Source organism: Physeter macrocephalus, chromosome 4 (assembly GCF_002837175.3).
Source record: "Physeter macrocephalus isolate SW-GA chromosome 4, ASM283717v5, whole genome shotgun sequence".
In the NCBI taxonomy this organism is placed as follows: domain Eukaryota; kingdom Metazoa; phylum Chordata; class Mammalia; order Artiodactyla; family Physeteridae; genus Physeter; species Physeter macrocephalus.
In genome coordinates this window covers 75730499-75744019 of record NC_041217.1, presented here as the reverse complement: position 1 = coordinate 75744019, position 13521 = coordinate 75730499, and the positions used below count along the sequence as shown (strand labels likewise).

At 44.5% G+C, this 13521-nt stretch overlaps 1 protein-coding gene across 6 annotated transcripts in view; it reads right to left on the bottom strand.

Annotated features, from left to right (window-relative positions):
• Positions 1-160: 160 nt before the first annotated feature.
• The window catches only part of OTUD7B (OTU deubiquitinase 7B), a 57543-nt gene continuing 44182 nt past the window's right edge, over positions 161-13521 (bottom strand). For all 6 annotated transcript variants that reach the window (XM_007114417.4, XM_007114415.4, XM_028488890.2 and 3 more), the window contains 6 exons: positions 12318-12430; positions 10301-10428; positions 9843-9992; positions 9148-9262; positions 8102-8186; positions 161-6874 (listed from right to left, as the gene is read on the bottom strand). In XM_007114417.4, coding sequence (XP_007114479.1) covers positions 5666-6874; positions 8102-8186; positions 9148-9262; positions 9843-9992; positions 10301-10428; positions 12318-12430 — 1800 coding nt within the window. In that variant the 3' untranslated portion in view covers positions 161-5665. The remainder of the gene's footprint in view (positions 6875-8101; positions 8187-9147; positions 9263-9842; positions 9993-10300; positions 10429-12317; positions 12431-13521) is intronic.

Sequence of the window (13521 nt, the reverse complement as noted above, 5' to 3'; positions counted from 1 at the left end):
CACACACACACACACACAAACACACGCACACGCACACACACACACACACACACACACACACACACACACACACACACACACACACACACACACGCCCAACCAACCAGCTGGAAACTAGAGCCCATTCCAGGTACAGGAGCCCTCCCTCCAGCCCAGACATCAGATCTCCAAGTTAATGATTCATGTTAAGGTCTTTGAAGGCTGAGGGTTGGAAACCTCTGTTAAGTGCAACAGTCCCATCCCCCCACCCTCCCCCTTGCAACCCAAGAAGCAAAGATGGGTGGGGAGGACACTAGGAGGGAAGTAAAGGAACTGTAGGCAATGGCGACTGGGGGTAGGAATGCAAAAATCTACCTTTAGGTATGAAAAAGACAGAAAATAAAATACAAAGTAATGAATTCATGAGCTGCTGTTTTATTGATTTTGAGTTTGTACAGAGGCAGCAATTCTTAGGTGGGGGCCCCAGTTTTCCAGAGACAACTCTCTCTCCCCCCACCCCAGCACACACACCCTTCCGGCCTCAGCTTTAAAAGTTCCCTGTCTTGGCTGCAACTGTGGAAATAGTGAAGATATTCTGAGGCAGGGAGTCAGTGTGGAACAGAGAGGCATACACCTGCTAGGAAGGTAGCCCAGAAGCCTGATTCTAGAAGTCTTAAAAGCTACCAAGCCCCACCACCCCCACCTGCATTCCATCAGCCTCAATCTCTTGGGGGGAAGAAAATATTTCCCAAGGTCTGTGGCAATAGGAAGAGCTGTGTACCACAATTTAAAAATCCATTATCCACGTTCCTTCTCCCCACCACCCTTCATTCAAGAGCCTCATTCTATTCTTTAATACTTGAGGTGTAGGAGCAGCAGAGGAATACAGAGAAAAAACATCAGGGGAATGGTGGAAGGTCAGAGGCAGAAAAAAGGTGGGTGACTTAGATCAGCACCTCACCAGGAATGCAAAGGGGGCAGCAGCTGAGGGTTAAGTAACAGGAGGCCCCCCTCTGTCCATTCTACACACACCCAGTAGAGGTTTAGTGGATGAAAGGAAGGGTGAAGAGGCAAGGGGCTGTATCAGATTTTTCCATTTTCAGAATCCTGGTCTGGTTGCAGGTTTGTGCCAGGAGTGAAGGCTGCTGGGAGGGGCAGCTAGAGGAAGGAGGTGGAGCTGAGTGACTCACAAGATGAGTCACAGATCCAGTTATAAGCACAGAAACGAGGCCAAGGTCCTCCCCACCCCCACTCCTCGCTGCGCCCTGTCAGCCAGCTTCCCTTTCTCTTTTCTACTGCCCCTTACCCAAGTGGCCAGTGAAGGGAGGTGGCATGGAGAAAGTCTCCATGGGGGATGTCATGATATTTTGCTAGTCAACTTAAGTTCAGGGGGCAAAACAGCCTGTAATTTGCAGACCAGGTATCTACAAAATGAAAGAGACAGACTGCCTACATGAGTCACTGAATCTGTTGTTGAAGGGCCTGGAGGGAAAAGGAAATTAGAAAAATCTGGGGTGCAGGTGATTCCAGGCCGAGAAGGGGCTTCTGATTCTGTCTTCTCACCTGTGGTTGTGTGTCTGGGGCACTGACTCCTTAGAGGAAGAAGAGGACACAGAGTCCAGAGGTGTCCAAGTAACTGGGGACAATTATCTTTGAACCTCCTTTATTGGGAAAGATAAAATGTGACTGGAACCTTGGACATGTGGCTGTTTAGAAAGTAGTAAGAATAGCAAAAGCTAGGTTCTCAGAAGTCATTCAGAATCAGCTCCATTCTTTCCAGCTCAGTATCATTCCCAAATATACAACAAAAAGTCATTGCTAATTTCTGTTGTGTTGGTCTGTGAGCTTTAGTTTCACTTGAGAAGAAACAGCCAACAGGAGAGGGAAGGAACTTCCTGTACAGCACTGAGTTAAACACCATCCACACTCCATAAAGAGACTGAATCTTTAAAAAAAAAAAAAACAAACAAACTTTTAATATAATCTTTTACTTTTGTTGTAGAATCCAGTGTGAGGGAAAAACGTTTGGTTAAATCTTGTAACTCTCAATAAAACCAGCATAGATTAAGGGAGGAATTTGGAGGCCTCTCCTATAGTATACTTGCTCCATCAGGGCTGAGATGGAGAGCGTAGGGTGGAGGGGTAGCACTGTCTTAAATCAAAAGGGGAAAAATAAGAGCCCTGAAAAATCTTCCCTCTCCAATAAAAACCTCAGTAGGTACCCCAGTGCCTGGATTAAAGGAACTAGGTGCACTTATTTAAGCCTGAGAGATATCATCCCTCAACCAGGGTTGAGGGGTCTGCCTCCCCCCTTCACCCACACCCTCCTTAACTAAGGAATTTGGCTCATTTTGAGTGCACATCATGTACCCTTCTCCTCCCTTTTCCCCAACACAGTAATTGCATGAGCTTGCCTCTTCCACCCCCTCATCCTCCCCAAATACCATAAACCAACGAGAGTCTGTCTTCATTTTGCAGGTATTATTTTTTCACCACCCTCCCGTTCCACAGCCCTCTCAAAGGATGAAACAAAAACAAACTTTACTCATACCTATGGAAAAACATCCATTGACTCAGGGTCCCTCATCTTTAGAATAGAGAGGGTGTTTTTTTTTTTTTAATGTGTCAATAAATAGTTACCTTCCCAAATTAAAAAAAAAATTTATTTCTTAATGAAAAAGCTAGAGGGCCTAAATAAAGCCCTATTTTACCATATTCACCCCTAGGCCACCCACCAGAATTTCCACCTTTTTTATTTGAAAAGAAGTCAAAAGCAATTGGGATTGGTTCATTTATAAATCAGAACAAAAGCAAACATGACACAAGGTTTCCGTTTTTGTTCATTTGTCCTCAGTTTTTAAAAACAAAAGTATTAACTAGAATCTAATAATAGGTCAAATCCAAACACAGCAGTCCAGTGGAGAATCAACTTTCCTTGTTTTATTCTCTGGGAAAGTCCCTGGTCTGTTTCCATTTCTACTGGTCCAGGCCAAAATCCTATGATATAGATGGATGCCTATGGGAAAGCTAGGTGAGCTATGCAAATTCTCAGTGTGAGTTTGAGCCACCTGTTGTTTGGGTGCATGTTAGGGGACGAAGTTCATAAGGTGGTCTCACCAGTGTTGTTCTAACCCCGGAAACAGGGTAAGGTGAGCAAGGCACTCACTTTGGGCACAAAATTTAAGGGGTGCCCCAAAACCCAGTAACCAAGATACTATTTTAACACAGTATATTTTGAAAATCAAAACTAATGTAAAAAAATCCACAATGAATAAAGTATCAAAATTTTAAATAAAGACAGGATTCAACCGGTACTTGCTCAATTCAGCGTTCCTTCCCTCACTCTAACCCCAGTCCTGTTGGATTCTGTCGTTTTTAAGATTCTGATATTTTCTTCATCATGGATTTTTTGCATTAATTTTTAAAAATACTGCATCAAAACAGTATTTATCTTGATTATTAAGTTTTTGGTATCTCCTTAAGTTTTGAACCGAGGGGCATGCTTGTCTCACACTAGTCCCAGTCCTGCCCAGAAATATATACATACCCTCCTTTGGAACCTATCTCCTTTGACCTCATTGCTTCCTTAACACCAGGTTTGTTTTCAAATAAAAGCCTAAGAATTAACAGCCATGGAAATTATTAAATCAACAATCAGATTTAGAAAATAAGTGACTTTTCAAGTTTGTTGAGGAGAAAGGAAACTTTCTAAATTGTGAGCAGTTCCAATGAATAGGACAGTCTTGGATGGTTTGTTACCAAAGGGGAGATGGGATGACAACTTTCCGGATTGGGCAGAAGCAACACAGGGCAAACACGAGTGCCCCTAACACACACACCCAGCCCATGTCTGCCTTGGATCAAATGTGGGGATTACATTCCACAGGATGGTTTATGAGTACATACCTCAAAAGAGAAATCCAAATACAGAAAAATAGCCCCAATTAACACTCTGGACACTTAAGTACACTTATTCCCCTTCCTCATATGCACCCAGGAGTGTATACAATTGCATAGTTGAGTTTTTTTTTTCCCCCAGAAAAAAAAAATTTAAAGAAAAGGTAAAATTGGCCCAGGATAGGTCCTCCAGTTTAAAGCTCTTAGAAATGGTGCTGGCCAGAGCATAGGCTGTCCAGACTTGTGCTTTGTGCAAAATGCAAAGGAGCTCCCCCCTACTGTGTCCACAGACCCACTCCCACCCTCTGGGGAAAAGGATGGGTGGGGGGTGGGGAGGAAGGGGGAAATCCAAAGACAGATCAGCTCATTGGGAGTAATCTGTGATCTGTGGTTATAGTTCACTAAAATATATTTCTCTACCTTTTTATAAATTGCCCCTAACCCCTACCCCAAGTTTCAGCATCAGTCCTATTATCAAAAATATCTCTTCTTACAAAGTATTTTTATTATTTTAATAAACTAACCACAGATTAAGGTCAGCTATGGCTTAACAAAAGAAGCCGGGACATTAAGTTCATTCTCCAAAAGTAGAGAGGAAGGAGAAAGAATCACTTAAATAGGAGGGAAAAAAAATATTTTAAAAAATGTTTTTGCTTGCCGGGGTCTTTCTGTTTCTTTTCTTTAAAAAAAAAAAAAAAATTCCAAAAACTAAGTTGCTTTCTACAGAAACACAGCAGCAGAGGATGGTAGTGCTCTATTTAGGTTTTTGGTTTTGTTTGAAACAGTCTGGCCAAAAGTCTGTCCTCCTCCCACCCCCCTCCCAAGGCGCACTCAAACCCCAATATGTGGTTATTGCTAGTAGTTAAAAAAAGATCACCTCTGCACCAATTCACCTGGAGAAAATTCAACACACACAGCTGCTCTTCTCATCATTCTCTTGCCTTCCCCAGAGGGAAATTTTGTTGTTGTTGTTGTTGTTTAATAAAATTAAAGTCTTAAAAAAAAATCACAACCTTCTTAGCTCAGCCCTCAAAAAAGATGAGAAAAAGATAGGGGGCAACTGGCAATCTCCTCTCGAACTAGAAGGGATGACAGATGGCTGTTTAGAAGGAAATCAAACTCAAGAGGAAGAAGATTCCCCTTTTAAGTTCCTCCCTTTCCCATTTCACTAAACTGATTTAAGCCAGCCCCCTCCTAATAAGCATCCATAAGCACACGTTACTGCCTTGTCTTTCCAGATCCTTCAGGAGGAAAAATTTATCCAACACTAAATTTCTACCTTAATTCAACTCAATAGCAAATATGACTAATTTCCCAGTTTCCCTCCACACTCCCAACTCCACCACCATGTGCTTTTTTCCAACCTAAAAGAACTTTGGTCTGTTTTTTCTTTTATTGACTGAGAACCTCCTTTGCCAGTTCCTCCCCCAGACTTCTGCCCACCTCCCCACCCCCTCACATCAAATCTTCCCTTACACTTTCCCTTAGGTCCTGGGATGGACCCAAGGGGTTATGACACAGAATTACCATCTTTCCCCCCTTGTACCTCCTCAGTACCATTAAGTCAAGATGGGCAAAGGACCAGTACAGCCCTTGAGGCACCATCCAGCCCTGACCTGCCCTTGCCAGCCTGGCAGCTCTCCAGAGCACACACACTTAAAAGTTTCTGGCCAGGCTCACACAAACATTACTGCATTTGCCCCATCAACATGGGGGCTGGGTCTTATGAGCCAATTAATTGAGCTTAACTTTCTTTGTTTAGCCCCCTTGCCCTCCAAGGTTTCCCCATTCAGAACCTGTGCACCAGCAGCTCCCCACCCGGTTCACGTTCCCTTCTCCTCAGTTCTTCCCTGTAACAGCAGGAGCAGAAGTTGTTTGTCTCAGGGTGTCCATAGAAGCTGCAGTTCGGTTGTTTGCATTTGGTCTGGGTTGGGGGAAGCCCCCGGGGACCTCCAGCCCATCCATCTGGCTCAGGGGGCTCTCTGTAGCCGTTGCTATAGGACTCAGCCACGCGGAAGTGGGGTGGTAACAATGCACCCCTGTGAACTCCATCCTTGGAGTGACTGCCTGGCTCCAGAGAAGGGATGCTGTCCTGATGGGGGTAGGGTCGCCCAGGAGGGCACTGTCTGGGGAAGGTGGCATATGGTGGCAGGCCCCCCCCACATGGCCCCCCTGCCATCTGCCTCCGGGGCTCCTGGCAGTGGACTCCACCCCCAGAAGGCCGAGGGACAGTAAAGCCACCAGGGTAGCCAGTAGACAACGCCACCGCCTTGGACTCTGCTGGAGGGGCAGTCAGCAGCTCCTCCCCGCCATCTGGCTCTGGCTTTTTGGCTGGAGGAGGCCCACTCCCTACCCCTCCATTCATGATCTTCCTCTCTGCCTCCTTCTGCTTCTGCTCTGCCAGGAATCTCTCCTCAGCATCAGAAAGGTAGCGTTGGATCATCTCCTCCTGATATTGGTGACGGTGACCCATCTTCAGGGTTCCAACAAAAATAAACTTCCCCTCCCCTTGCATTGCAATCCTCAAAATGCTCAGGCTTTGCATCACCTCCTGGCTATACTTGCTCCCTCCATTACCAACAGACTCAGATGTGGGCTTCTCAGTTACAGGCCCATCCCCAGCTGCCTCCTCCTTGCCACCCTTCCAACTCTTCAGTGAGTTTTTCTTCTTCTTCTCCAGTGTCTCAGTGCCACTGCTTACCCCCGACCCTGTTCCCATCCCTCCAGGCTTAGAACCCTTGCTGTGCATCAGGCCTCCCATGTTCTTCTTGAGCTTGCTGCCCAAGGTTTTGCCAAAGCTGCCCAGTTTGTTAGCCACAGAATCTGCTCTTTTCTTGTCCTTTTCCCGATCTCGTTTTGACTTCTCTTTCCGCTTGCTGCCCTCATTGCTGGCAGAACTGCTGCCAACTGACTCCTTGTCTGATTCCCCAGACTCAGGAGTGGACCGGGGCTCATCTCCAGCTGAGGCTGTCGGGGACTCAGGCTGGGCCAGGGGAGCCTGGAAGAGACAAGAACGTAGCTGACAAATACAGGATGGATAAACAACAAGGTCCTACTGTATAGCACAGGGAACTATATTCAGTATCCCATGATAAACCATAATGGAAAAGAATATTAAAAAAGAATGTCTCTATGTGGATAACTGAGGCAGTCTGCTGTAGAGCAGAGATTGCCACCACATTGTAAATCAACTATACTTCAATAAAAAAAATTTTTTTAATTAAATAAAAAAGAATGTGACTGACAGTTATCCCATTGGTCTGGGTTGAGGGAAGCCCCCAGGAACCTCCAGCCCATCCATCTGGCTCACAGGGCTCCCTGCAGCTGTTGCTATAGGAATTAGCCATGTGGAAGAGGGTGTTAACACCCCTATGAACTCCTTCCTTGGCGTGACTGCCTAGTTCCAGAGAAGGGTTGCTGTCATGACGGGAAGGGTCACCCAGGAGGGCACTGTCCTTCCCCAGCTCATCAGCCCTCCCATGAACCAGGGAAAGAGGTATCTAATATCTAACTTTTATCTCACCCCCTGCAATTTGATGCCCTTCTGTAATAAGGAGATACCAAAATGAAGCCTGGATTTTGCTCTTCTAGAACAATGGGCAGCTATACAAATATATGGCCTCTGGGTGAGGAGGGAGAATATTCTATAGACACTAGAATGGCCTTTATTATAAATTTCTCTATGCCAAATTCTGCTCAAAATTAATCTCAAGGAAGTCTTGAATAACCACCCCAAGTCTTAACCATCCTGCATCCCCTCAAGTTCTAGACATTCAGCACTGGAGTCCATCAGTTGGCCCTTGCTCCTGTGTTCCTGTTCTATGGATAATAATGACATCCTCAGAACCTACTGTATCAGGAGCTCTTTAAGCTATTCTGTCTCCTCTGGTGCCCAACACAGAGGTCTATGTACAGAGGGCTTGGAACAAAGTAATAAAAATCTCAAGTTCACCAAAAAGTTCAGAAAACTTTTCTTGAAGAATGTGTTTTAGTATCAGAAAGAAGAGCCTGGCTGGTGAGAAGATATAGAAAACAAAGGGCACTAACAGGTAGAAAGGCAAGAAGAAGTGTCGTTTGGAATTTATCTGATATTTTCTAGTTATTCCTAACCTTGAATCATAAGCCACTACTCAGAAGAGACTCAGAAGGAACCACCACCAGATTTCCTTGTTCTCCCTGACATGAAAATGAGGACATGCAAGGGTGGGGTGGGAGAAGTCCTCACCTGTGCATCCGAGGACACTGGGATCCACTTCACATTCATGTAGCCATGCAGCAGATGCAATTTGACCTCTAGGGACAGGATTACACTGTGAAAAGGAGAAAAAAAGAATTTCAAAATACTGTGACCTTTAAAAAGCTGAGCAGTGTGATCCATTTGGGAGGTAGGGTGGGAGAGGGCTACATGGCTGGGAACTCAGACAGGGTTGAGTTTGAATTAGGGCTCCACCAATTACTAAGCTTTATGACCTTGAGCAAGTCACTTCAACCTCCCTGAAACTCAGGGAGGGGTTGATAATGGGTATAGATAATCATATCTATCCTGCAAGGTTGCTGTGAAGATTAAAATAGTATTTGAAAAGGGCCCAGCACAGTGTCTGGAAACTAGGAAATACTTCCTAAACAGCAGCCACTATTATTGTTGTTGCTGTAAGTATTACTCAGAAGGAGCTTTTCATAATTAGGTGAGAACTTATTTAAAAAGCCATAAACGCTGGGTTTTTAAATCAAACCGTCTCAGTTGGGTTCAGTTTTAGGAGCCCGAAGAAGGCGGCATTGGCTAAGAGGTAAGGGAGGAGCTTTTACATTCATAAGCTCTTAAGGGAAGTTTGGAGGCAGGAGGAAGCCAACTTCTGGGAGGTGGCAGCGGGGCGGAGAACAGATTTTTCTTGCTGTTTAAGTTCCAGAAAGGCAAAAGCCCAGAGCAAACTGTTTTGATCAGCTATTTAAAACCCTTCTCATTTGGGCTGGGAGAAGAAGTGTGATTTGATTATCTTGATTTTCTGATCACTGTTTTGGGGATTCTGCAAGAACACTCCTCATACTGTAAGGAGATCCCAGATTCCCTTGTCTTTCACAGGGAGAAAAGGCAGCTAGCTGCAAGAGTCCTGGTGCCCAATCTGTCTCCCTCCTCTCCATCTTCCCAAAGACACTGGAACTAGGATGCGACTGTCTTTGCCTCTGAGCTGAGGAAAAGTCCCCGGGAGACGGACCTCGTATGTGGAAGAGATCACAGCTACAAAGCAGATAGAAAGGCTAGGCTTGCCTCACCTGGCCAATCGGACATTGTCACTGTCATCTTTGCCCCACTCCCAGCCCTTTCCAGGGTCCACAGCAAAGTGCAAGGGCAGCAGCTTATGCTCTGAATCTGTAAGTGGGATCACAGCTGGGAAGGAAAGAAACATGATCAAGGAGTCTCTTTGAGGAGAGAGGAAGGCAACTGAACAGAGACTGACTTCAGTGAAAAGGAGGCTGAACCATACCAAAGATCTCTAACTGCAGTCACTTCTCAGTTCATAACATGTGAATTACCTTAGCATTAAAAAACTTAACAGGCAGGTTTTCCCTTGTAACCCAGCACACAATTTAGGCCACTAGTCTCCATGACCTCCCACCAGTCAGCTAGCACCCATGATGTTCTTGCCAGTTAACCGAGATTCAGGGAATTCAAAGTCATTATCAAGACAAATATAGCAAAGCATCATTTGGAAGGTACTATGACCTTACTGTATTAGCTCTTTACTCCAGAGCAGGGAATACAGGCTGTGTTTTTCTCCAAACCTTTTTTTTTATTAATTTTAAAACTTCTGTATATCTTATAGCTTAGTAAAACAGTATCAACATGCACTGTCTGAGCTTGCATGTCACTTAATTCTTTCCTTCTATATTCTCTCTCATTTCAGTTTTTCGAAGTGAAAATAAAGCAGACCAAAAGACACCAGAGACACAGACATTGCATTCCCCACCTTGTTCCTTGGCATTCTCCTTCTGTTCCATGGACACAAGTGCAGAAAAGTGGGCCTGATCGTAGGCGAGCACCAGAGGGGAGCGGTGACACTGGCTGGGTGGAACCTCCAAGGGCAGATAGATTCCCCCAAAGGGAATAGGGGCGAATGCTGCAGGAAACCACGGAGATTATTATTAAGGCTATATTCTTGCCTAGTGGGAAATCCCTCCACCCCACTCTGCCAATTGAGCCCCCCTCTCATTCCAACCCATGTTTAATAATTCTTTCCTAAGAAGCCACATCAATTAACCTCAGCTGCTTTACTCTGAATCTCATGAGAATTTTGCCTTGTTCTAATTTATACCTTGTTTTTATCCCAAGGGTCTATATAACCCCTTTCCTGCCCTCCTTCCTGTGCTTAGCCCAAGGCTCTGCAAATGGGGCTGCTCAGGGTAGAGTGAGGACTGACTGACTCACCTTCCCCGCCAGAGTCCCTCAGCATGGTGTCTGCCACAACGACTATGGGCCTCCTAAGCACGTGGGCAAGGACGAAAACATGGAATTCTTCTAGGCTCTCATACACAGGCTCTTCTGAACTCTCCACCCTAGAGTTGGAAGAGGCAAGAGAGTGGAAGGGGTGCAGTGGAAGGGAGAGGGAAGAAAACAAAACAAGAGACCCATGAAAACCAGCTCTGCAAAGAGGAAAAAGCAATGTCCCTTCCTTGTTTTCCAGTCTTAAGGCTGCCACACACACAGCTGATTATTTTATGCTACCATGGCTGTTTCTACTTCCGTTTCACAGATGGGGAAATACAAGAAAAGAAATATGAAGGTTCAAGAGTTAAAGTAGTGTTAGGAATCGGCACGTAATCCCTCTCTTAATACCCATCTTGTTCAACAACCTTCCCCAATTCTTTGTCCAGTAGCTCAGTGTACAGCTGTGTAGCTTCATCCTGCTAATCACTTTACCCACCACAACCACCCACACATCACACTCACCATGTCCTATCAAAAAAGGACAAAGCAAAACACAACAGGAAAGAAACAAAAAATCTCTCCTTCTATGTTCACTTACTTGAAGAACAGCCTCACCCATCTGCTTAGTAGCCTAATCAGAAATCTGTGAGATATTTACTGTTCTTTATATTTCATCTTCAATTAATCACCTGGCTTGACCAATTCCATCTTTTAAGTGTCTCTTGTAAGTGTCTCCTCTGGCCTATCTGCAACCCACCACTCTTGCTCACACCCATTACTACTACTCCCCTCTGCTTCATCACCCACTCTGCTGTCAGTGTGTTCAAATACATGAATTTGCTCCCGTCACTCACAAACTCACAATTTAGTGGCTTCCTGCCCCCTAAAGCAATGTTATTCAACATTGGGTGCTTGCTATAAATGCAGATTTCTGGGCCTCACCTCAGTCCAACTCAACTGGACTTCCTTAGGGTGGAAGTCCAAAAATCGGCATTTTAAACAATCCTCCTAGATTATTCTTATGCCCAATAAAGTTTGGATAGGTTATAGTTTTTTAACTTTTTAACTATAGAAAAATTTTAAGTTTTAAACATATTCAAAACTAGAAAGAATATTATACTAAACTCTCATGTATCCATCACCCAGCCTCAACGATTATGAACACATGGTCAATCTTGTTTCACCTAGACCTTGATATATTTTCCTAGGGATGGCCCCCACACCCACGCCACCCCACCAGATTATTCTGGAGCAAATCCTAGACATCATATAATTTCATCCATGAATACTTCTGTTTCAATCTCTAAAAAATAAAGGACTCCTTTTAAAAACAGCCACAGGGGCTTCCCTGGTGACGCAGTGGTTGAGAGTCCGCCTGCCAATGCAGGGGACACGGGTTCGTGCCCTGGTCTGGGAGGATCCCACATGCCGCGGAGCGGCTGGGCCCGTGAGCCATGGCCGCTGAGCCTGCGCATCCGGAGCCTGTGCTCCGCAACGGGAGAGGCCACAACAAAAAAAAAAAAAAAAAAACAAAAAAAAAAAACAGCCACGATACCATCAATACCACACTTTAAAAACTTAACAATAATGTAGACATTATTCACATTTCCCCAACTGTCTTATAAATGTCCATACATTCCAGCTGGTTGATGTGTCTCTAAAGTGTCTTTAAACTTAGGTTCTTTCTCCCTTTTTGTTTTCTTTGTCTTTATTTATTGAGGAAGCCAGGTCATTTGTCCTGCAGTTTCCCGAAGTCTGGATAGAATACAATTTTAATTCCTTAGCGTGGCACACAAAAATCTGGACTGCCTAGCCTCATCTATCATTCTGCACCACATACTCTATATTCTGGCAATACTGAACTACCTGCATTTCCTAGAACGTACCGTGCTGTTACACCCTTCTGTGCCCTTGCCATGGCTTCTCTCTCCTTCTAACAGCCTCTTAGCACAGAGCTCTTTGGACACTGAGGACTCAGGAAAGATTATTTCCTGCTCCTCCAGTTAGACATACTTACCCACCACAGTTGGCTCCGTTGGTACCTAGATGCATGCGGGGCTCACTTGAGGCAAGCTTGATCAGCTCATTCCATTCCTTCTGCCACTCCTCCTCTGTGTACACCAGCCCCGACTGTGTGAAAGACAGGCAAGGAATATCAAGCAATTAGAGGCTAGGTTCAAGAGGCAACAGCCATTCCAACTCACTCATGTTACTCCACTCCCTATTCTCTTACCACTTGGCTAACAATTTGTACTACAAAGTCCAATCTCTTCTCCCTTTTATAGTCAGGATCCATGAAAGAATGTCTATGATCACTCACACTTCTTCCACTCTTTTCTGACCCATTGCAGTCTAGCTTCTGTATCTGCCCTCCAGCCTATGCCCCCTCCCTCACCCCCACAAACTACTTCACCTAACTGACTCTAACAAAGACAATGACCTTCTAATTGCCAAATGCAGCAAACTCTTCAGTTCTCATCTTTCTTAGCCTTCATGTGGCATTTGATCTCCTCAAACTTTCTTTCACACAACACTACTTTCTCTTACCTCTCTGAACTCTGTCTACCTCAAAAGTATTGATGTTGTGTCAATGATTTTAGCCTTGGTTCTTTCTAGGTTATCTTTTCTACTACTATAATCTCATCTACTGCTATCTACATGCTCAGGATTCAAAAATCTTCTTCTCCAGCCCAGATTTCCTCTTAATTTCTATGTTCACATCCAGCTGCCTACTGAAGACTGCCACCTGCCCATGACTACCTCAAACTCTGTGCAGTCAAAACTGAACTTCTACCTCTTCAATAACCCTCTCTTCCTGTTTTCCTACCTTTGTAAACAACACTATCACCCAAACACCCAACTAGAAACCAGGGGGTTATCTACAACTCCTCTCCTTTCACCCATCCCATACCTGGATCCTTTAGTCAACAATTATTAAGCATGAACTACTGCAATGGACCCTTAATTAGTTTTACTACTTCCAGTTATACATTCTTATGATCCATTTTCTACAATGCTACCAGAAAGATTTTTCTAAAATTAAAATCTGATGATGTTTGCTTCCTGCTACAAATTCTTTTGAGACCTGTCATTACCTATTAGATACAGTTCAAACTCCTTAAGCATAGCATAGACTCCACTTCTTGGCTCCCAACCCACTTCTCTAATACCATTTAATTAGACATAGTTCCTTGAATGCACTGTGTTGTTTTATACTTCTG